The following is a 22,826-nucleotide window of genomic DNA, read 5'->3' as shown; positions in this document are numbered from 1 at the left end:
TGATTATGATTAAAAACCTCAGCATTTTAACTCTTTCAAGACGACATGTAAGAGTTTAAAAGGTTGAAAGCCCAAAAGAATATTGGCCGTTGTGTAATGTAACTATTGGGCTCTCTTAATATACTGAGGCTCATTTAGGCTCAATGGTTTAGCCCATGAGACAGCCTTTTTCAACCATGGGCCTATCCTTATTTTGGGCTATGTAAAGGCAGAAAGCTTATTAAGTTTATTGAACTGTCGTGTAGTTATCAAAGCTTTGAAGAGCTTGGTAAAGTTGGCGTCTTTCAGCTCAGAAAAATCCGGCATTCTGAACCCTGCTAAACCCCTACCACCGGCGGAGGTCTTGAAAAATGGGGAAGAAGAAGCATAAGCGGCCGGAACAGGAATCGGAGGCGCTTGACAGAGATGACTTCGAAGCTAATCATGAAACGGAGCTCATTAATGGATGCTCTCCTGAGAAAAAGAAGAAGAAGAAGAAGAAGAAAGTTGAGAATGGTTCAATCGAGGCAGAGAAGAGGAAACCGATTTCCAAACCTACAGTGAGCATTGCGGTTTCCGGTTCCATCATTGATAATGCTCAATCCCTGGAGCTTGCCACCAGAGTACGCATTCTCTCTTTTATAGGCGAGTGTTTTTCGAGTTCGGCCTCCTTTCCCCTGTTCCCTAAGAGAATGATTTGATTAGTTCTTGGAATCATTTTCTCTTTTATTTCTTATGCTCTCTCGATGCATTTTCTCCTCTTCTGAAATGGAGTGATGTGATTAATTTGGATGAAACTTATGAACTTTTTTTCAGTTGGCTGGTCAAATTGCTCGTGCGGCAACAATATTTCGAATTAACGAGGTCACCATCTTTCTCATTTTTTTCATCCTCTTTCCTTCAAATTTTCCTGGATAGCTATTGGCTTCACTGGACTAGTTCAGCTTAGAAAGATAGGTTATGCATGTATCAGGTGGTGGTATTTGACAGTGGAAGGAGTTCAACGACTGGCTCAGAGGTTGCGGCAGCGAACAATTCAGATGAGGATGAAAGTGGCGCTGCTTTCCTAATAAGGATCTTAAAATATCTTGAGACTCCACAATACTTGAGAAAAGCTCTTTTCCCAAAGCATAACAATTTAAGATTTGTGGTACGACCTTAAATAGCTTCGTTGCTTTAATCAAAGAATTAACATTTCCTGTCTTGCTTTTGATCTTCAATTTACTGTGAATTTGTTGTAGGGGATGTTGCCCCCTCTTGATGCCCCTCACCATTTGCGCAAGCACGAATGGGGTCCCTATCGAGAAGGTAAAATTTGAAAGCTCCTTTTGGGTTTTCTTCTAAATTTGCACCTGAATCTTTGCAAACTCTCGGGCATGTGAGGATATTGTTGGCTTTCTTGTTCCTAGCACACCTTCAGAAGTAACAGTTTTTAATTGCATTAGTCACGAGGACCTTTGTCTTCCTGTTTGAACTTTGGGCCATACAATAGTTCGTTTCCTGGAGATTCATCTTTACCTTGCTATTGAAATACCAAACACTTCGAAAAGCTTGGAAAATAGTAACCTAATAGCTCTGTGCTTGAACACTGGAAGGGTAAATTGAACTGGCCTCTTTCATTTAATTTGTAAAACAGATGCTTGTGTTTAAAATTAAATGAAGGTTGGGAACCATCTCCTTTGCAATTTTTTTTCAATTCAAGCTGGTGTCGCAATGAAGAATTCCACTTTCTTTGGCCTTATTTCCTTCCAAATACCTTTAGCCATCCTATATTATCTCTTTTTGTGGTAGCGTGATTAGGAAATTGTGATGTGCACAAAACGAGTCAAATTCTAGTGTCTACTTGATTTCTTGGTTTCCTGCCATTAATCATTTCTCAAAACCTTGGGACTTTTTCCATCACTTTCTCCTACAGACGTCTTCTTCTAAAAGTTCATTGCTTTTACTGGTAGAACATTTATTTTCCTGAGGTTCCCAATGCTCAAGCCTCATTTTTTAGTTGGTAGTCATATGGTATTGTAGTTGACCAGATGCCTAAGCTTCCTTCCTTTTTCTCAATGCACGAGCTTTTTTTAATCATTTCTCAGAGTCTAGAAAGACATTGTTAGTAATTATTTTTCATCCTCAGGTAGACAGTTCTTTAAAGCTTGAGTGGCATAGTTTGTGAGAAGTCTTACTAAGTGTCTTACATTTTTTTTGGGAGATTCCTGAAAGTTGAGACTATGGCTGGGACTATATTTAGATGCATATCTATTTGGTTATATCTTTGGATGACTTCAGATTTATTATGTTGGCATCCTCGGCCACAGTGTTTCTTCTTGTTCATGTTACATCGACCTCATTTTGTTATGTTAAATTTAGGTGTTACCCTGAAAGAAAGAGCTCCAGATGCTAAAGGAACATCGGTTGATGTTGGTTTGAGTAAGGTAAAGCCATGTTTAATTTAGGCTTCTCAAGTATCTAGAATGGAATCACAAAGCTTCTTCTACATTAAGTTTGAGCTATTCTACCATGTTGATTTTAAATGGAGTGGAAGGTGTATGCTAATTCAATTTCTCCGCTTTTTTTAAAGTTTAATTTAATGCCTCCATCAACCATATTTTACTTATCTAGGTTTTCTTTGCGTTCATGGCTCATTTTAAATTATTGTGCAGAATGTTGTTGTTGATGAAATACTTGAACCTGGAACAAGAGTAACGGTAGCTATGGGAACAGATCGCAATTTGTTTTCTGGTAATATCTGATGCTTTTTTTAGTACATATTTGAATCAAATGAACATACATATTGACTGTTGTTTTCCTTCTAGCTAACCTATAGATGTCTTGACGAGTATTGGCTTTAGGCTTGTACTTTTGAAGTCTGCAATATTTTATGATGTCTACAAATGCTTCTGAAAAAACTGGTAAAATAGAGAACATGGTTGAGATGGGTATTCCTGGATCATTTTAGAGAAAATAGAGAACATGGCAAAGGGCCTAAGAAAAGGCTGTAACATTTATGCTCGGGTTTGACCTTTCATAAATGGTTGAGGTGGGTATTCCATAGAAGATAATGGTTGAACTTGAGGACATATTTCAGCTGTAATCTGCCAGACCTAGTTCAGTTCTCCACTTTCATGGCACTTAAGCTTTTTATATATCTTCTTCTATTAAAAGAAATGAAATTATGATCATTTTAATGCTCGGCATACATGTATGAGTCATGCCACGCAAATTTTTCATTAATGATAACCGAGTATTTGCTACTTCATTTCTTCAGATCTGCCCCGCCAGGTGGTCTCATCCTCAAAGCCTGTGGAAGAAGGGCTTTACTGGGGTTATAGAGTGCGATATGCTTCTTCTCTGAGTGCAGTTTTTAAGGAGAGTTCATACGAGGTACACAATTATACCTCTCCATGAATCGTCTAACAATTAATATCACGTTCCTCACAATTTATTATCGTTTTGTTCCAAGGGTGGTTACGATCATTTGATTGGTACCTCAGAGCACGGAATGGTTATAAAGTCCTCAGAACTAACACTGCCTCCTTTCAGGTATTTTGCTGAAGTCTAGCACCATATGACCTGGGTAGTATGGTTTCTAGCTGATACCTTCGTCATCTTTTGCTAGTTGGTTATGCTAACTAAATTATGTTTAAATATAAAAATAAGTGATTGTTTTCATTTTCTTTTTGTTCAATTTTCTCTAGTCATTTACTATGCCGTATAACAGAAGTTAGTATTTTTAATCATCTTTTAAACTATATATTCCGTAAATTCAAATCTTGGAAGAAATTTTCCATATCGGTACAAATATCCCCTTCATAATATCCACCAAATTTACAGAAGCATGCCTTTCTACATTATGGCTTTATTGTAATGGAAAAAATGTGTAGAAGGGGTGCTCTTAAAGAACAGTGTCAATAGCATCTTGCCAATTAAATTTACAGTGAGCCTTTGTTTATCCATGGTTCAACAGACTGTCAAAAGGTTCCATTTTTTCTATAAAAAAAACGTATACACGCTTTCATACACGAACAATTCTTAGTATCATTCCAAGTGGGAGTTTTTGGCCTGTTGTTTCAATCGATTAGCTTTTTTCTTGGCCTTCCCCCATTTTGAGTTGATTAATTGTTTTAATTGGCAGGCATCTATTAATTGCCTTTGGTGGACTTGCCGGTTTAGAAGAGAGCATTGAGGAAGACAACAACTTCAAGGTGTCCATTTTTAATAACTTCAGGCACATAGAACCATAGAGAGGATTAATCTTCCAATAAATTGATGATTCTTAAAAGCACTAAAGGAGTTTAATAAACAGCATATTTCTTTCATTGGGTTACTTCAGTACATAATTAACTAACATATTGAAATTGTTTCCATCCGTTAGAGTAAAAATGCTCACGAGATCTTCTCATCATACTTGAATACATGTCCACTGCAAGGAAGCCGAACAATTCGAACAGAGGTACTCCACCATGATCATCTCCTCTCATCTCTCAATCTTCTCTATATTCTCTAATCCATGCTTCCTTGATTCTTAGGAGGCAATATTCATCTCTCTCCAGTATTTCCAAGAACCAATAAACAAGGCAATGCAGATTGCAGCAGTAGATTAAATCTGATTATTAGAAGCTTCAAAATTCATGATCCTGTCAATGAGCTCTCCTGGAGCGAGCTGCTTTCCTACATGGCTTGAACGTAGCAGCTTTATTCAGTTGTGCTCTATGGTTCATTTTTTTTTAGTGTAACAAAAGGGTTTTAAAGATACATCCTTCCCCTTAAAGTTGTAATTTTAATGGTCCTGGAAATTTGGGACGCTTTAATTTATAGATATATTATGCTTTGATTTTTCTAGGTCTTCAGAATATGGACAAGATTTGTAGAATGGAAACACACATTTTCATCTCAACATAAGGTGTAATGTTGGGGTCCGTACGGATTTTCAATGAGTAATGTCTCCCAAACGCCAGAATGTTGAGCAAAACTAGAAATAAAGAGAAAAAATATAAGGTTGAAGATATAAGTTTTATGCTGGTTGAATTTTGAATTATGATTTGACAAATAATAAGAAAAGATATTAGTACTTGGATATATGTTTAGATTTAGTTGGGCATTTAAATCTAATGAATCTCTCATTTTTTGAATGCAAGTGCATTTTAGACTAAATTACAAATATTAATGAAAGAAAAAAGAAAAAAAAAAACAACACTTAAATGGTCATGGTTTTGCATGGATTCTCTTATTTGTTTACAATGCAAGAGGACACAACGAATCATTAAATATATAAAGAACCAACGAACGAATACCATCTTCGATAATTGGGGAGTTTCTGAACATCCCGCAACAAATAAACTAATATAAACTACAAAAATGGTCAACAAAATTTTCTAATCTACAAAGTTTGGTTAATATAAACTACAAAAATGGTCAACAAAATTTTCTAATCTACAAAGTTTGGTTATGGACTTGTTTTCATATTTATGTCGTGTCTGCAATATTATGACCTAAACATTCAAATCTCTGTTTTAGTGTACTTAATTCTAAATGTTTTAACTTTCACTCAACTCCGAACAAACAATTTCGTTGACATATTTAAGTTCTAAGATCATGGATATATATAGTCTATGTATCTTAATTGATGAGGTAATTATTGAGATGGAGGAATGGAAGAACAAACAAGGGACGTAAGAGGATATTTATTGAAGAAAAAATGAAAAAGAGGGAATATTAGGCCATGAATTGAATCGAAGCAATGGAGAGAAGAAATGGAAAAGAGACAAGGTGAGGTTAATGATATGAATATTTTTTATGCGTTAATGATATGAATATTTTTTAATTTTTTTGAGAAGTTAAAAGGATATTAATCCAACCTTCCAAAGAAAAAACCAACCAAAAACAATTCATTTATTTTTATCAATTTTTGCTACCATTATTACATGCGTGACTATCCATTATTTTTGTAACTACTAGCAAATGGACATCTACCCCTTCCTTACTAAAGATTCTTTCGTACTGTAAGATTATGGTGATAGCAAGTCATGCTATAAGTAGGACCTGAAATTATGATGTGAGGCAGAGAATTGGATTTGCTTCAATCAATATAAAGTAAAGAAGCCTTTTAAGCTCTCCAATCAAATACGGAGCAAGATTCATCATCCAACTATTCCTCTCAAAAGGGAGAAAAGGATGGAGGCAATGACAACAAAGGATACAGATACAGTTCATTGCAAAAATTCCTAGCAACCAAAATAAATCCTACAGCTACAGACAATCTATTACCATGATGCCCCCATAGAAATTTTTGTTCATGTTCTAGTCGATCGCCGCTAAACTAGATTTAGTTCTTGAAGTAAACCAAAAATCAGAAACTAAAACAACATGAGCCTCTCTTTAAATACTAAAGTTTGAGAGACAAATCTTGCAACTAGCCTAAATCAAAGAGGTTCATTAAATAGAGAACCTCTCTAGTTCTCTTCATTAACTTCAAGGTTCTTTAGTTTTGATCCCAACTCATCCTCCTCCTCCTCGCCATCTGCTACAGATTCCTCGTCGTCGCCGTCTTCCCCTTCGGGGTCATTTTCATCCAAGGGCCCAAGCATATCCGGAAATTTCTTGAAAATATCCTTCAACTCATCAATGCCTTCATCAGAAATGAAATTTCCATTGATGTTCAGCAGTTGAAAATCAGGCTTCTGAACCACAGTTTGAGCTAAAACCCGAGTGCCAGCTCTCCTAATTAAGTTAGTATTCATGTCAACTTTCTTTAATTTGATGAGACCTTCTATTGCCTTACTGATCTGGATAGTTCCTTCATCCTTCAGCTCATTTTCACCCAAATTCAAGCTGATCAAATGGGCCTTTTGAGTTATACAAGCAGCTAATGCAGAAGCAGCTTCAGCTGTAATGTCATTTCCAGCTATTTCCAAGACTTCAAGTGTAGGAGCAGTGTCCTTCAGTATATTGGCTATGGCAATTGCACCTTCATCTTCCAAGTTCTGGTAACTCAAATAAAGCTCCTTGAGATCTGCATGATGTGAAAGGGCTTTACTCAGAGCAACTCCACCTTCCACTCCAAACATGTTGTCTCGAAGGTCGAGTTTCTTCAACCGGGGACAAGTCCCGAGTGCTAAAGATAAGGCGACTCCTCCCTCAGAGTCTATCCTTGTAGAGGAGCAACGAAAGTCTTCCAATAGAAGAGAACGCTTTACAACTTCGGCAATCGCAAAAGCACCTTCATCACCTGTCATGTTGTTATGAAAATGAAGGATCCTAAGCTTATCTGTCGAAGGAATCAACTCGGATACCGCCTGAGCAGCTTCCTTGGAAATTCCATCATTCATCAAATATAGCTCCTCTAAACAAGATTGTGATTTCAGGAGAGAGCCAAAAGCTCTAACACCCTTCTCACCTAAGGCATTATTTGAGAGGTTTAAGGATCTCAAGATGCTGCCTTCTAAAGCATCAGAGAACAATTTCATGACTTGTAGAGCTTCTGATTCTGGTCTTCCTGCAATAAAATCAGAGAGATCCACTTCTTTTAACTGATCCTTGAGGGACACAAGAATCGGCTCAGTAACACGAGCTGCTTCTAAACCAAAGCTCCGGTTGCTGAAACATATCTGTGTATAAGAATTCTTTGGCTCTTTCAAAGGCTTTAGAAGTTCTTCAGCTTCCTCAGCCTCGATAAAGTCTCGTCGACCTTTTGAGATATCAAAACAGATTTCACGAGGAGCACTAGTGATATCAGATCCAGCCTCCTTGTCTGCCTCAGCTTTAGGACCTCTCTTAAGAACCTCAAGAAGCAACCTGCTGCATTCCTTGGCATAAAGTTGCACAGCAGCACCCCCATCACCATCTGGCTGTTTTTCATAATTCTGATTAGCTGTCTCAAAAGCAATATCTTCAATTTTCTGTGACTCATCTGTAGCCTCTTCCTGACTAAGAGTACCATATTTTTGGGTGAAAAAGGATTTGCAGGTAAGGTTATTTGTCATCCGCTCCACAAGCATTTTTCGAGTATTTTCACTAGGAGGCCACAATTTGATAGAAAATGGCCTGCGTTCTGGATTTTTGGTTACAGAGTCCATTGTCAAACGTGCTTGAAATCTAGCCGCCTATATCAGATAAAATAAAAAGAAACTTAAAATGATAAGGAATATAAGCGTTTCAAACCACGTCTAGTTCTCAAGCAAACCATAGTCACTAGATAAGCGAGAAAAATTAGAGAAACACACGTCGTGAACCAAGAGCTCCACCATGTCCAAACATATTACACTTGTCAGTGCAGAAGCAAAGCTATTTACCATTTTCGTACTTCCACCAAATTAGACAATCATTTGGAGTCCAATAGAAGAACAGAACACAAATTGGAAGAAGAATAGGGAGTAGAGACAAACAAATTTCAACTCAACTCTGTAACATACAAAATAAAGAAGCAAAGATCTAGTAGGTTTGAACATAAGGCAGATTGTTGTCGAATAATTTCAAGATGACTCCTTTTCTCCTTCACAATAAATTAAACAAACAAGAAACAGAAAAACAATACGGATTATATATCAGGACAAACAACAGGCACTCACAAAATAAAGATTCACTCCACTACTCCATCCACATTAAAACAACTCTGTGGAGACTTCTCCCTTCCAGAGCATCACTCTGTATAATCCCTAAACAACAAAATGGAGTCCAACAGCAAAACAGATAAGATAATAAACAGTACCAGAAGCCACCAAAGAACATCTACCATGGATCTAACACAAGACAAAGCTTTCATACAGTTAAAAAAACGAGGTTGAGAAGAAAATGGAAGAAATCCCAGAAAGGGAAACAAGGAAGAAAAAGAAAGAAAACCCTAGTAATGAAAAGAAAAGGGAAGAAGAAGAAGAGAAGAGAAGAGAAAGGGAGGGTTCTTTCTTCACCTGGTGTAGTTGTATGGACTATGGAGGCTGTACTGAACGTCGAGATGATGATAGAAGGAAATAGGAACTGAAAGAGAGGGAAAAGAGAGGAATTTGGATTAATAAAAGGTGTTGGGAGTCGAAAATGAGAAGGGAAAATGGTTGGGGTTTCGAGGAAAGCCTTTGTATTGCGTCCAATTGGCGGAAGCCGAACGGAGGAGTTTTGCAAAATTTGAACTTTCAAGCTGTCCCTCTCCGCCAGGCCTCTATTTTCCCCCAAAGTTGCCTTTTTTAAAATTCAATTAAATTAAACGTTTATTTATTTTTTTCCTTTTGGAATTAACTTTCAGCTCTTTTTTAATCATTTTGCAATATATTTCTCATTATTATGTGAGAAAAGAATAATGATTTTAAAAGTTTTATTTTTTCTTCTGTGTGTATTTCAATTTTAAATTAGGCTTTTATTTGGATTTATGTCACTACCATTAACATTTAGATGTCATAACTCAATAATTATTTTATTGTAAAATCAAATGGTTTGTTGAGAATATTTTTTTAGCTAAGAAATTACATAAAAATGTCGTTCACATCAAAACTTTGTCAATAGTATCTCATCATAACAACAAATGTTATTTGTAATTGTAATAAGCAACGAAAACGTCATTTAATTGGCATAAGATGTTGATAGTACTAACTTTGTGGTTCAAATCATCCAACGCTCATTGCACTAAAAAATACAATAAATGATAATTGAACAAACAACTCAATTCTTTTAAAAGTAAAAAAAAAAAAAAAAAAAAAAAAAAAAAAAAAAAAAAAAAGATAAGTAGTGCTCAAACACAATGTATTTTAAAAGTATGAATAACTTTTAAAATTATCTAGAGAAATAGCTTACTATCGTTGGCTTATAGAATTGATTCTCATACTCTACATATGCTAAAAGATAATAATAAACATGTTGATGCTTGGATCTCACCCAATCACATTATAGATACAACCTTGTGGACTTGACCTTTGACCCGCTTCTTCTGGTTTGGCAAGAGATCCTCACATCAAGATAGTGTCGAGCCTACCACACATAAGTGTATGTTTCAGCCAAGTACACAAGTAATGTTAGAGCTCTCTTTTAGAGAACACCTACTCTCTTTGGGATCGTTAAATTAAGATAGATCTTTTCCTCAACATTTTCTAGTTAAGTGTGTATCAGCGATGTCAAAACTGTTTTTTATCCTCCAAGTTATTAGGTGCTAGATCGAATGCATCTCGACTATTTTTCAATTGATAGATATTTACGTAGTTGTCCCAAACCACAAGATACCGACTTTGTCCCATACTCTTTGAACTTGGATATACCAAACGTGGGTTTAGCTTATTTGTACTCATTCTCATCTAATACACAGAGAGGAACAAATGATATGTAATTGGACCCATGGTGCTCCCAGGGAGGATATGAATTATCATGAAAATCAAGAAAGTGAGTGTAGGAATCACGTGGGTGAGGTTAGAAATTTAATCTGACAAAATGAAAATGTAATATGTTCACCTTTTTAAAATTTTTATTTTTTTATTTTTATCTCATTTCATAATTTAAAGCAAAAATGATGGCAGAGGAGCATGTGCATGTGGGTGCTCTAAGAGATTTTTATCTTATCTCCAACAAACTCAATCTCTTCCATCATTTCCAACTTCTCTAGATTCTCTCCACATAAAAAGATTCAAGTTTGTCTCTTCGAAACAACATCCAAACCTTCTCATTCACCAACATATCCAACCCTTCTATTATACCCAAGTCATACCATTGTAATTGATTTTGCACTTTTAAATATAATTTTACGTACCATTGTAATTGATTTTAAATGAATGCAACATTCCAAACATAAATTGATTAGAAACTGAACAAACAAACACATGTTTTAGTATCTAACCAGTTCAATTCACTGTCCACAAGGACGTATCAACTGAAGAATGGGCATTTCAATGCAAGTTAAATTAATGAACATTTAGAAATAGAGTAATTTCAAAATCAAATTTGATTATTAGAAATTTACATTAAATACTAAATTACTTTTGCTTCAAATGATTTTTAACGTGATAAAAATATTTTTAACCATAGTATCAACCAACCAATTTATAGAAGTATTATACATGAAGTTTTTTTTTTTTTTTTAACTCCAAAATAATTTCAAAAGATAAACCCACAGTTATACAAAATAAAAAAATAAGAAGAAAAAAACCCTGAAATTGATATTACTGACGTCAAATTTACAGTGTTCTCCAACTGAATGTCTCTTCACAAGAGCTTAGTCATTTGGGAAGATACATCAATTCATAAAATAAATGCAATGCATTTCAAGGATAACATTCTCGTAAGGACTAAAGGTCATTCTATCTAAGCAATGGTATTACTTGAGACTTTATACAAAAAGATCAAAACCCTTACCATTAGGATAAAAAAAAATCAAAGGATCATGAGCCATAAAACAAATAAGCTAATTTGAACCTCAATCTAGCTCCGCAGCAGCGACCAAATCTACCACTATCTGTACATCGTGTTTTTTGGTTAGCGATGATGAATAACAACACAGTGCAGCCATCTACAGCCGTGAGCTCTGGAGATTAACCTTGGTCAAAGCTTTAGCAAAATAATTCCGGATCTCGGGAAGTATCCGCTGAATTAGAAGAGAATGCCTGCAAATAGTGGGCATGAAGAATGCTTAGAAAATGTAGGGAGAAACCATGTTTTTCGATCCATTGCTTCTTTAGGTCCATCTCCAAGAGCTTCTGATTGTGATACTAATACTCTCCATTTAAAGCAAGCACTGAGGGATCTAAATCTAAGAGTTTAAATCCTAAGTTTGTTGCAAAAATGAAGGAACTTAAATGGAGTTTAAAGTTAATTATTTGATAATTTGTGAACTAACACCTCAAGCCTGTTTGGATTGGCATCAGAAAAAAAAAAAGTATTTGTTTGGATTGACTAGAGAATTTTTTTTTTTTTAAATGTCATTATTTTAAATTTAGACTAAACTACGAAAATGCTTTCGAAAGCTATTTTGAATTGAGTGGTTGCCAAACAATTCAATTTTCTTATAAATGACTTATTTTCAAAATTAAACATTTGAAAAGTAATGGCTTATTTTCAAAATTAAACCTTTGAAATAATTAAACCTTTGAAAAGTTAAACTTCAAGCAGAAGTAGGATGAGGTTCGAAAGAGAAACGTACCCCGGCATTAAACTGAGCTTTTCAAATTGTTCCAAGATAAAAAGGATGCACGTGTGTCTCAAAGATATGGCATTGAAGGCTTCGGAGAGTTCATACATGCTTGAAACATTTTCCAGTGATATATCCTGCCAAAGTTTCAGATTGACAAGTTTATCTCGTATACATGTCTAACAGCTTGAATTACACGCGTGGATGACAAAGATCATAAAACAAAACTAAAATTTGGTAATTATTAGCTCACCTGTGCAATGGTGTATTCGGACAGTCGTTTAAGTCCTTCCAAGAGATACTGATCCGCAGCTCTCAGAAGATCTTGAGCAATATCCAACGAAACATCCACAGATCCGGTGTAAACAAATCTGTATGACAACTTAAATTCAGCTAATTAACATAATATTACTTGCATTTATATTCTGATAGCTTTTGGAACTGGAGCTTTGCTAACCTCATCATTAGCTCAAAAACTTCCCATCTAATATTTGGAATTTCTATATCCTTAGCATCCTTCTCCTGAAATACATATTAAACGCAATCTGTGAAATTGGGCATTTTGAGGCAGTGTTCCAAATAATTTCCACTTCAATTAATAGTAGCATAAATAAACTTGCTCAAGAATGACCACCGACCCCAAATGGGGGGGAATTTCAACATAAGCCATTGCGAATGGTGATACAAAAAATACAGCTTGCACTTGAAACGCCAAGTCCCAAATTAAGCTAGAAACAAGGATGACAGAATTGGTTATGAACACAATTAGATGCTCACCCGATAGCCACCATCAAACATGGCACGGAATGCATCTGAAGAAGCAAGCAAGCAAATTCTGTGGGCATGGAAGCGTCTGCCTGCAAATGTCAAAAAGAAAAACAAAAAGTTCAATAAGGTCAGTGGAAAAGTAAAAGATCATAAGTAGTTTGAAACAAGACGAAAAAAAATAAACGACCTTCAACAAGAAAAGTAACATCGGATAGTGTCGGATTGTTCACATACTGCTCACCAAGGTACACCTGAATGACATACGTCAGAATTAGAGTCATAAAGCGAAAAGTATCAAAATTATAGATCATATGCCCATTTTTTCAGGTACAAAATCAGAGAGAACAACTACTTCTAACTCCAAGAAACCAAAACAGATACTTGAGGGGCGCATATATTTAGCCACTAACTCAAAGGATCGAGGACAAGAATTCTCAACCTTGCCCATTCACTTTCTCCCTTCCACAAAGTCAGGTTTTTTTCTCAAGCCAATGTATAAACTATATTTCAAGGTGTTGGAAGGGTAATAAATATACAAACATCTTACCTGTGGTGTTGGGGATGGTGGGGCAGCATCCACAGAAGAAAGAGTCGTGGCTTTATTTGCCAGCTTGTACAGTGCAACAGCACCATCAAGCTGCTGCTTGAGACTTGAAGAACCAAGTAGGCCAAGAAGCAACTCTAGACCTGCAAAACACAAAAACATTTATTCTACAATAAAATCCCCATTCATTAATAACAAGTTGATCCTAAACTGCACCCTCATGGGAGAGAAAAACACGGTGAAATTCTAAGTATATGACATGCCATTATTATCGATAAATATGGTCCTCTGATCATCGGGTGAACAAAGATGAGCAAGAGCAAGAGAGACCCGTCTTTGCACAGCTTTCTCAGCTACACGCATTAGATGTAATAAGTGATTTAAAACCTAATCAAGGAAAAGAATATTATTAAAATTTGGAAAGCATCCATATTGACAAGGGAACGCGTCAGGCACGTCAAAGTCCCAAACAAAATCAGTTAAGTTATAGCTCACCCTTCCATGTATCTTCTCCTCTAATCTCTTTAGTGTCTTTGCTACACAATCTTTTGTTGCCTGAAACAAATTTGCCAGTTTATTTATGGATAACCTCCAGGCTTCAATAATACATGCAAAGATGAGGGTAGGGGGTACTGAACCAACTAGATAGATAAGGAAGGTTAAGTTACTTGCACTATAAATTCTCCATCTTGAAGCTTCTGAACTCCTCCCACCCTAATAAAATCAGATACATTATCCTGCAGAAGGAATCAAAAATTACAGTTCACATCAAATTATTTTATGATCACAATTGTTCAGTAAGTTGGTGAGATTAGATGCAGCAATTCGTTATCAAGTCCGTATCAACATTAAAGGTATCACACCTCATTATCTGCAAGCCCATAAAGAGCAAACGCAGCATTGTGTTGCAAAGAACCATTTTTTGAATCCAGAAGCTTCAGTAATGGCATTAAACCACCATTATGAGCAATACCAGCTTGGTTATGAGTTTCCTGAAAAGAATTTTTTTTTCAGTTTCAGCCAGGAAATTGGCAAGAACTAGTCATTCAATCCTAAGAACAATCCATAAGGAGAAAAAGAATGGGACAGCCAGGAGGATAGGAATGGTGCTTTAGAACATCTTTATGAAGAATTATGATATTTATTATTGGGTAAATGAAAGGCTGCTCAACCAAAAAGAATAAAAAGTTTAAGTACTAAACTCAAAAAGCACATCAGGTGTCATTCTAAACAAAAGATAAAGAATATAGTACCTGTGCCAACCTCCCCAACGCAAAAGCTGACATCTCTCGAAGCTGTACATCAGGTGACTGAAGCATCTCAATTAAGGGTCGAACAGCACCTCTTTGTACAATATGAATCTGCAAATTTTTTATCCATTCAGTAAGAAAGTTAAGTAAAGGAGAATGAGAAACAGAAATTGAAGGGTGAAGACATCCTTTGTAATAAAACAAATATTTAATGAAGTGATGGTATATACACACAACAGCACTCTTATAAAGTGAATAATTTACCCTTCTGTTTCCCAAGAAATCAAATTTAACAGGTATACAGATTCTCAACTCTCCCTTTCAAAATTGTTGCCATGAAATAATAAATCATCGAATTTATTCACCTTACAATCCGAATCAGTTGCCGCGAATTGTCCAAGTAATAATGCTGCCTCCCTTTGGCTCTCAGAGCAGCAAGAACTAACACAGAAGGGTAAACATGATTCAGACTAGTGGAGATCAACTTTGTCTTCACAGCATAACTAGTTATGATTGACAGAGCTACAATAGTATATAGAAAAATTGAGATGATGGGCACGAGATATGGGCTGAAGCAGTAACATACAAAACAAGATTCCTGAAGTTACATGTAGTGAAGCAGTAACAGAAAAAAGATGTGACAAGGATCCTGAAGATTGGCATACCTGAGTAATCCAATAACAGGTTGCAAAGCTCCTGCGAGAAGAACTTCTCTCTTTATATTGGGGGATGAGTGCACCAAATTTCCAATAACCCCAACCTAAAATCCACAATTCAGATTTTATAGAATGCAAACAAAATATCACTCCATTAAAAAGTACTAAATATTCGAGTTTGTGACTTGGGAAAATCCTACCGCTTCATAATGTATAGCAGCATCCTCAGAACGAAGCATCAAAATCAGTGTAGGGAGAGCATTGCACTCAACAATCTGCCAGTTAGCGAAGATAACAAATTATTTACAAATTAAACCTAAAGTTAAACATCCAATTTGAAGTAAAATGCCAATTACCTGGTTTTTATTCTCATCGTTCTTAAAGGCCAATGTTCGTAGTGCCCCAGCAGCAGCCCTTTGAACCTTTGTGTCAGTAAATTCAAGCAACTCAACAAGCGGAGGAATCCCACCTTCCATCCTAAATATTTAAATCCTCGTTGAGAACAGGCTTCAATGAAAATTGTAACACTGAAAAGTGAATCAACTAAACATACCTAACCCGTGTTTTGATGAAACTGTTCTCATGGGCAAGATTTGTAATGGCATCTGCAGCTCTACGAATAACACTGTTCACAGCTCGAGAAGAACCATCCTTGTGTCTCTTCAATAGCTCAACGAGGTGTGATAGAGCGCCAATGTCAACTATCAGTTGCTGGTGCTCTGGCTGTTGAGAGAGGATAAAAAGGAAGAAGTGGGTCAGACATCATTTGCAGAAAACGAATTGAGCTTTAGGAATGGGATGAAAGTTATAAGTTGATAAGTGGTGCACACGCCTACTAAAATATGTTTTACTTATATTTAGATGCAAATGTCCGACAAAAGCCCGGAAGGGTAACGCATGAGCTACAACTATAAACATGCAATCCAATTGAAATATAGCATTTACTCTTACAATACCTTGAGCCAAAACCGTGAACAAAAATGCACAAATTACTTCTCAGCTAACTCCCTACTTCTTTTGCTCAAAAAATGTGTAAAAATAAGTCATACACGCTATCAAAATGACACTAGAAAACTTGTGTACAAATAGGGCAGGTCAAACGGAAGAGATTAAATTTGACCTTTACAGCCAGTAGTCCAAGAGCAAAAGCACTTCCTTTCTCAACCTCGTGCTCGAATGGCTTAAGACTACGATCACCTTCAATAGTAGGCGGTGCTTGTAGATGCTTAACTAAAGCCGGCACAGCTCCACCTTCCACAATCACGTTTACTACTTCTTCTGCCAACACCAAAAAAAAGGCACAAAAATTCCAATCAATTAACAATATATTAAGAAAAAAAAAAAGGAGTAGAAAATCCTGAAGAAGACTAACGCTCGAAACACAAGATCGAAAAAGATGAAAAAGCGTAAAACACAACGAGATCGGGAAAAAAAAGAGTATACCGTTCTTAGCAAGCTCGGCAAGAACATGAGTAGCTCGCTTAGCAGCAGCTCGATCGGCCTCCTTCCATGAAAAAGTAGAATTGAGAATTTCGACTTGATCACTGACCTCGGTAAGTATCGCTTGCTTGGCGTCCCCTGTAGGCACGGAGATCTCCCGTTCCTCTTCAAATTCCTCCTCCAGTTTCCGCTTATGGCCTTTCCTCTCTGGGAGATTCTGATCTAGGCGCTTCTGAAGCTCCATAAACAACCAGGGGAGCTTGGATAATGAGAGATGGAAGAAGCTGATCCAAAGAACCAAATCTGGAGGGGGTTGATCAAGTGGGAAAAGGGAAGAGAAAGAGAAGAAGAGAGAGAAAGAAAGAAAGGGGTTAGAGGGTAGTTTGGGAAATTCGTATGCTAAGTATTTTCAGATTTCCCTCTTCTTTTGTCTTTGTGTTTTCGTTCTGGCTCGCATTTAATCAAAGACCGGTCAAGAACTTCCCCGCCCTGGACCGCACTATTCATTTTAATTTGTAAAATCTAACCTACGCTCCCGCCGGAAAAGTAAAAAAGGTCAAAATTAGTAAACTTTTACTAACGTGCGCTATAGTCTGGCCCACTAAATATTTGTGGGCCCACGTAAATCCACGTTTTGTCAACAGTGGAGGCCCATCTCTCCCGTGACTTGTTAATGGGCCGTATAATAATGGGCTTTTGCTCTCGTGAAATATAAATGTCTACGTGTCTTCATCCAACGGCTCCTTCTCTCCCACCGTCTAAAGTAAATGGGTCTGATCATTCACGTGAACCAATCGGATTTGGGTGATTGTCCACGTGTGCTGCCCACAATTTTTTTTCTTTATTATTAATATTATAATATTGATAAACCTTTATTTTTAGTTAAATGAAAAGGTTTGATAGAGTAATCAGTCTCTTTTGTTTATAATGATCAATCCTCACATATAGAGGAATGGAAAATAACTAATGAAAATTTGTTAATTTGAATTGTGAAGAGAATGTGATAAGTTAAAAGCACGTTATTACGTGAGGTTAAAAATGATAAGTTAAAAGCATTTTCTGATGTGAAGTTAAAAATGATAAGTTTTGTTCTCATAGTTTAAAGCTAGGGTTGAGAACTCAACCACTTAACTATTTAGTTAAAGCATGTACTTTGTTAAATTAAACTTCCATAAGGTTAGTAAAGGGTAAGATAGTTAAAAGCACCTATTGATATAAATTAAATAATTTTTGTCATTTTAAAAAATAAAAAACAAAGTGGTTGTCTTAAGTTTAAAAATTACAAAAACTCATTAATCCAACCTAAAATTATGTCCAATAAACCCTCATAAATTTCTCACCAAAAAAATATGATATAATATTATATTTACAACAATTTATTCTAGATGGGAAGGTGTCAAAATTAAATTAATAACAAATAAATTTTATCACAACACTATTTTTTTTTATATATGTGAGTGTTCGTACCAGTTAAGAACACTATTTATATATATGTATTACTCGAAGTGGTTGTGATTTTTCTTTTTCTCTTTATCTTTTGAAATTTGAAAAGGCTTCGTAATATAACTTTAGTGCATATAGATGAATAATATAAATCTAGCAAAAGCGAAGTTGTGAGTATATGATGTAAATGTCAATTTTAACATAATTTCACTTGCTTGACAATTCAATTACTTGCATGATTTTAACGGCTAGACATAATTACCAATACTTTGTTGTTGAAACTTAAAATAGTATGTTTATTCACGACAAAAAAAAAATCATAAATTTGTGGTTATTCTGACTTTATGTTTGGTATATTGAACATTATCAATTTAATTATGTCACTTTGTCAAACCATTTTTTTCTTTTTTGAAAAACTTAAAATTAGTTGAAAATTTGTGAAGTAATCGTCAAACCATTGTTTTATTAATCTTTTATAGACCGTTCCTTTTAGGTACATCATATTTAGACCCTCGAAACGTCATTTTAAAAAATTATTTTGGTGTTTCTTAAATGTTTTTCAAACAAAGTTTAAAAGTTGACAGTTACCTTTACAATGAAAAATATAGAATCTCAAATTCAAGTTGATCGACTAATAGAAAAATAACATAATCTAATAACATTTTGATGGATATTCAAATTTAGAAGATCGCCGATAAGTAAGGCACGGTAGAAAGGACCGCCCCATGAGCTTGCGGCTGTTTCAATTTTGGTCCTTTTTTTTTGTACTTTTCTTTTCACTTTTATCTTTTCGTCTCTTCAAACAAAGAAAAAATGTATATTAAATAAAATTTCTTTTGAACCCTAAAATAACTTTGGCTTTGCCATGAAGAATTTGAAGCTACTTGTACGTGTCACCAATTATGATGAGATGTGAGGTCCAAAGTCTCATGCTATTGCATTTGCTTTTCTTTTGTCTTTTATTATTTTCAAGTAATTGCTTTTGCATAAAGATACCCAAAATAAAGATTGTTTTTTATCCTATCGAAATGTAATACAAATGTTTGGTGTAGCTAAATAATCTATACGCCTTTTTTCTTCTTCTAAAAAATGGATGATTTCATCAATATTATTTATATTTTGACGATTGCTATATTTGAAAACAGAAGAATAATTATGTACTCAATTTAAAGTATTTTGTTTAAAACTATTAGTTGTTTATAATTTATTTAAAATATGATTATAATCATTAGTTGTGTTATTTTTCTGTAATATCTTTAATGTATTTATCACAAACTATGTTTTAAACATACACAGTAAAGTTTATTAGATAAAATGGGTTTATCTTGGTTGGAAACCATTGTAATACATTTATTTCATGAATTTTGCCACACAAAGTGATATTTTGTTTAAGTTCATTAACTTTTCAAAAAATAATCGTTAATGTTTACTCTGTTCCTATATTATTTAACAAGCTTGTGTTTTATAACCACAAAGTTTTAGTTCGTTACTAATTGTGAAAACAATACTAGTTCATTCTTTCTTTTTAAATATTTGAAATCTCATTCACAAAACCAACGTGATTAATGGTTAAGTATTGTCTTTTTAACTTTCTACTGAAGACAATGCATTGGTATGTATTGTGGCAAAAGGCTAAATGTAATATGTTTTAGCTCTCACCAATCAAATTGTTGCTTGTTTGGTTGATGTGATTGATGCAACTTATCCCCTCTTTTTCTTCTTCTTATTTTGTTTGACGCCTTTTTGACACTTATAGGTCTCTCTTTGTGCATGGCCATGTACTCATCTATAAGCTTTTATGGATGTCCTCGATGTGAATGTGCTCTTGTACTATTCCTGGATGTCCTTGATGTGATTATGCTCATGTATTGATCTCACTCATCAATAGAGACCTTTTCATTGTTTTCAAGGACATATAATGTAAATTGTGTTAGGAACTTTTATGTGATTGTGTTATTTTTTTTTCTACATGTTTTCATGCCCTTAAACATGGTGGTGGAGTATTGTATTAGATACTAATGTTTTATATTATGTTATATTCGTATATGTTGATGATCAGTTATAACATTACAACTAGTTGTAAACACTGTCCAATATATAATAGCATTGAGATTTTCAGTATGTAGTTTACACTTGTAAATATCCATCACATTATTGAGATCACTTTTGTGTAGTTTGAACAATAATATGACTAAACTAGTATTTATAGTATGTATATCTATGTATAAAATGACAAATAATTGATTGGACGATGAAGTAGAACCACAATACACAAAGTGGTTCGACAATAATTAAAATATTAACGAACAAAGAATAATGTTAAGAGTTCATTCTTTAACGGTAACATATGTCATAGTATAAATCATATATATACATGTCCTCTCTAAACTTGAACAAAGTACAATGATGCAAATTTCTCGAAGAAGAAAAAAAAAAAAGGTGAAAAGGATATTTTAACCAAAATATTAAAAAAAAAAAACAAAACATGGAATTTGAAGCGGGCCTACAATGGATGATCCGAGAAGACTATGGAACGGATTGGGCCTCGGAGGCCCATGAGAAAGCAAGGGATAGGCAACATCGTGGGGAACCCACATGGTGTGGAAAGCGACTGAGAGTCAAGGCCGGAAAAACAGTAGATTTGAAAAAAGAGAGAGGGTGTGAAAGTGAAGCACAAGCAGTGTAATTGGTAATTGGCAATTGGCATGTGAGATGTCGCATAGTCTTAAATGGGACGTCGTTTTAATCGACATGTCGGGTGGAAGATAGATCCGACGACCAATAAGGTAAACACACAAGGAGGTCCAATCTAACCGACTTCCACCGCCGTTTCAGTCCCACAAACACAATCCCTTCTAACTCAACCATTTACTTCGCTCCACATACACTGACCAATACTACAATTATTGTCCAGGAAATACAAGATTTTATCTTCAATGCTATAGTACAAAGAAGATGGAAGGAAAATGTACATCAATACACAACACTGTAAATGAGGTTCTAAACTGCAGTGGTAACTAACTTTTGATATACAAAATTGAAGGTTAGGTGTTTATTTAAAAGACCTGCAATTTGTTTCCCATGCATATGGAAATGCAATGTCTGTTGTTAATCTTACTCTATACCAAGTACAATCTTTTGTTGATAAAATATTGATGTTAAAAAATTAATATTAAATATGCACCTAATACTTATTCGAGATAACACATAAAATATGTGATCGATAGAGTTATTGAAAAATTAATTACTTGAAAACTTGTTAGAAAATTTTCATGGTAAACATGTTATGTTAAGCTATCGTGAGAGAGTTTTGTAATCGAATAATCATAGTATAAAAGATTAGATATCAAATCGATATTTTTATGTCACGGGTCAAAAACACATAGTGAAAAAAACAGTGAAGTTGAAACTTCCCTTTCTCGACTGCAATTTTTTGAGTAAATTAAAACACTTTTTAGTGTACTTTAGTTGGTCATCTTCATTCTTAATTTGTTTATTCCTCTCCTCGTATGAAACTTCACAACTTCACCTTTGTTACATGTACTTCAATATACTAAAAGAACTAGGTTAGATAAGGCAGGCAATATAAATATATGTTTTGCAAAACTTGGAACTATTAAATTGAGATATTGTAAGGACAGTTTAAAATTGATGTTTATTTATTTATTTTAAAATTTGATTATTTGTTCTTTATATAACTCAATTATCGTGATTTTCATATTTTTCACTCAACCTAAATTTAAAAAACACACTAAATAATGTTTAAAGTATTGATGGTGATAGAAGAGTTGAGGTACGTTTTTAACTTTATAAAAATGTAGATTGATAAAATGTTAATATCCACGCGTATTTAAAAATTGATAAGAAAACCTAAAGGAAAAGGAAATATCCACATAGCAAGGAAAAGATACATGTCATTTGGCTAGAGAATCAAGTGCATAATTACCTAACACGAAAACGAAAGCAAATGAAATGTTCTCATACTATTTTAAGTTTAAATTGTTATTTATTTACTGTATCATTTATTTTTATTTATATATTTTTTTTCTAAATATATAATAGAAGCGTTTGATTCACCGTTTAAATTTTGTGTCGAACACATGAAGGTGTAATAATATGAAATGAAATGTTGCGGTATAAACTTAATATGAAAATAAACATTTATTAGCTTCACTTTAAATATCAAAATCATAGGTAAATATACTGGAAACTTACTTCTGATTTTATATTACTAATTTTGAACATTAACGTTAATGAGTTAGAAGTTAGAAGTTAGAACGTGTTAATTTCATTTTAAAATAATTAATAACAATGAATGAGAACTTGTTCTTTAATACTCTAAAATAATTAGCATCGTATATAAAAAAAAAAAATGGACATTATTAAATATGGAAAAATTAACTATCTAACCATTTGTTCTCTGTTTTTATGTTAACAAATTAAAAATCGGTTACCAAATATATATATAGTTATTACTTTTAATAAATAAAAATTTTAAAACAGAAAAAACAAAAATTAAAATAAAATAGTTACCGAACAGCTTATTTTAACATTTTATATTATAGACACCGGCAAAATAAGTATATAATAAGTATCTATGCTTAATTTTACTTTACTATGATTTGTGGATATTTTAACGAGTTTGCTATTTACAATAT

The 22,826-nt window shown here is 34.4% G+C and overlaps 3 protein-coding genes across 4 annotated transcripts; 1 reads left to right on the top strand and 2 right to left on the bottom strand.

Moving 5' to 3' along the window:
* The first annotated feature begins 241 nt into the window (after nt 1-241).
* Nucleotides 242-4,978, top strand: LOC101207949 (putative methyltransferase C9orf114). Its single transcript, XM_004134096.3, has 11 exons — nt 242-602; nt 796-843; nt 953-1,129; nt 1,221-1,287; nt 2,341-2,405; nt 2,634-2,712; nt 3,239-3,354; nt 3,434-3,513; nt 4,106-4,175; nt 4,346-4,423; nt 4,500-4,978. The coding sequence occupies exons 1-11, from the start codon at nt 351-353 to the stop codon at nt 4,572-4,574; spliced, it is 1,107 nt and encodes a 368-aa protein (XP_004134144.2). The 5' UTR covers nt 242-350; the 3' UTR covers nt 4,575-4,978.
* A 1,060-nt stretch (nt 4,979-6,038) lies between these two features.
* LOC101208192 (RAN GTPase-activating protein 2) lies at nt 6,039-9,139 on the bottom strand. 2 transcript variants are annotated; one of them, XM_031883008.1, is made up of 3 exons: nt 8,877-9,130; nt 8,538-8,624; nt 6,039-8,072 (listed from the first exon to the last, which is right to left on the bottom strand). In XM_031883008.1, the coding sequence occupies exon 3, from the start codon at nt 8,043-8,045 to the stop codon at nt 6,423-6,425; it is 1,623 nt and encodes a 540-aa protein (XP_031738868.1). In that variant the 5' UTR covers nt 8,046-8,072; nt 8,538-8,624; nt 8,877-9,130; the 3' UTR covers nt 6,039-6,422. The 2 variants fall into 2 exon arrangements, with proteins under 2 accessions (XP_031738868.1, XP_004134145.1); XM_004134097.3 differs by lacking the exon at nt 8,538-8,624 and having other exon boundaries at nt 8,877-9,139.
* A 1,935-nt stretch (nt 9,140-11,074) lies between these two features.
* LOC101207702 (ARM REPEAT PROTEIN INTERACTING WITH ABF2) lies at nt 11,075-17,154 on the bottom strand. The gene is made up of 19 exons (XM_004134095.3): nt 16,729-17,154; nt 16,406-16,563; nt 15,839-16,008; nt 15,642-15,762; nt 15,486-15,560; nt 15,295-15,389; nt 14,995-15,070; nt 14,633-14,740; nt 14,243-14,371; nt 14,048-14,116; nt 13,875-13,934; nt 13,643-13,766; nt 13,383-13,522; nt 13,023-13,086; nt 12,845-12,924; nt 12,525-12,589; nt 12,321-12,438; nt 12,080-12,204; nt 11,075-11,543 (listed from the first exon to the last, which is right to left on the bottom strand). Exons 1-19 carry the CDS (start codon nt 16,967-16,969, stop codon nt 11,450-11,452), a joined length of 2,112 nt encoding a protein of 703 aa, XP_004134143.1. The 5' UTR covers nt 16,970-17,154; the 3' UTR covers nt 11,075-11,449.
* Nucleotides 17,155-22,826: the final 5,672 nt, after the last annotated feature.

This window comes from Cucumis sativus, chromosome 3 (assembly GCF_000004075.3).
Source record: "Cucumis sativus cultivar 9930 chromosome 3, Cucumber_9930_V3, whole genome shotgun sequence".
NCBI lineage: Eukaryota > Viridiplantae > Streptophyta > Magnoliopsida > Cucurbitales > Cucurbitaceae > Cucumis > Cucumis sativus.
This window is presented reverse-complemented; position numbering and strand designations above follow the sequence as displayed.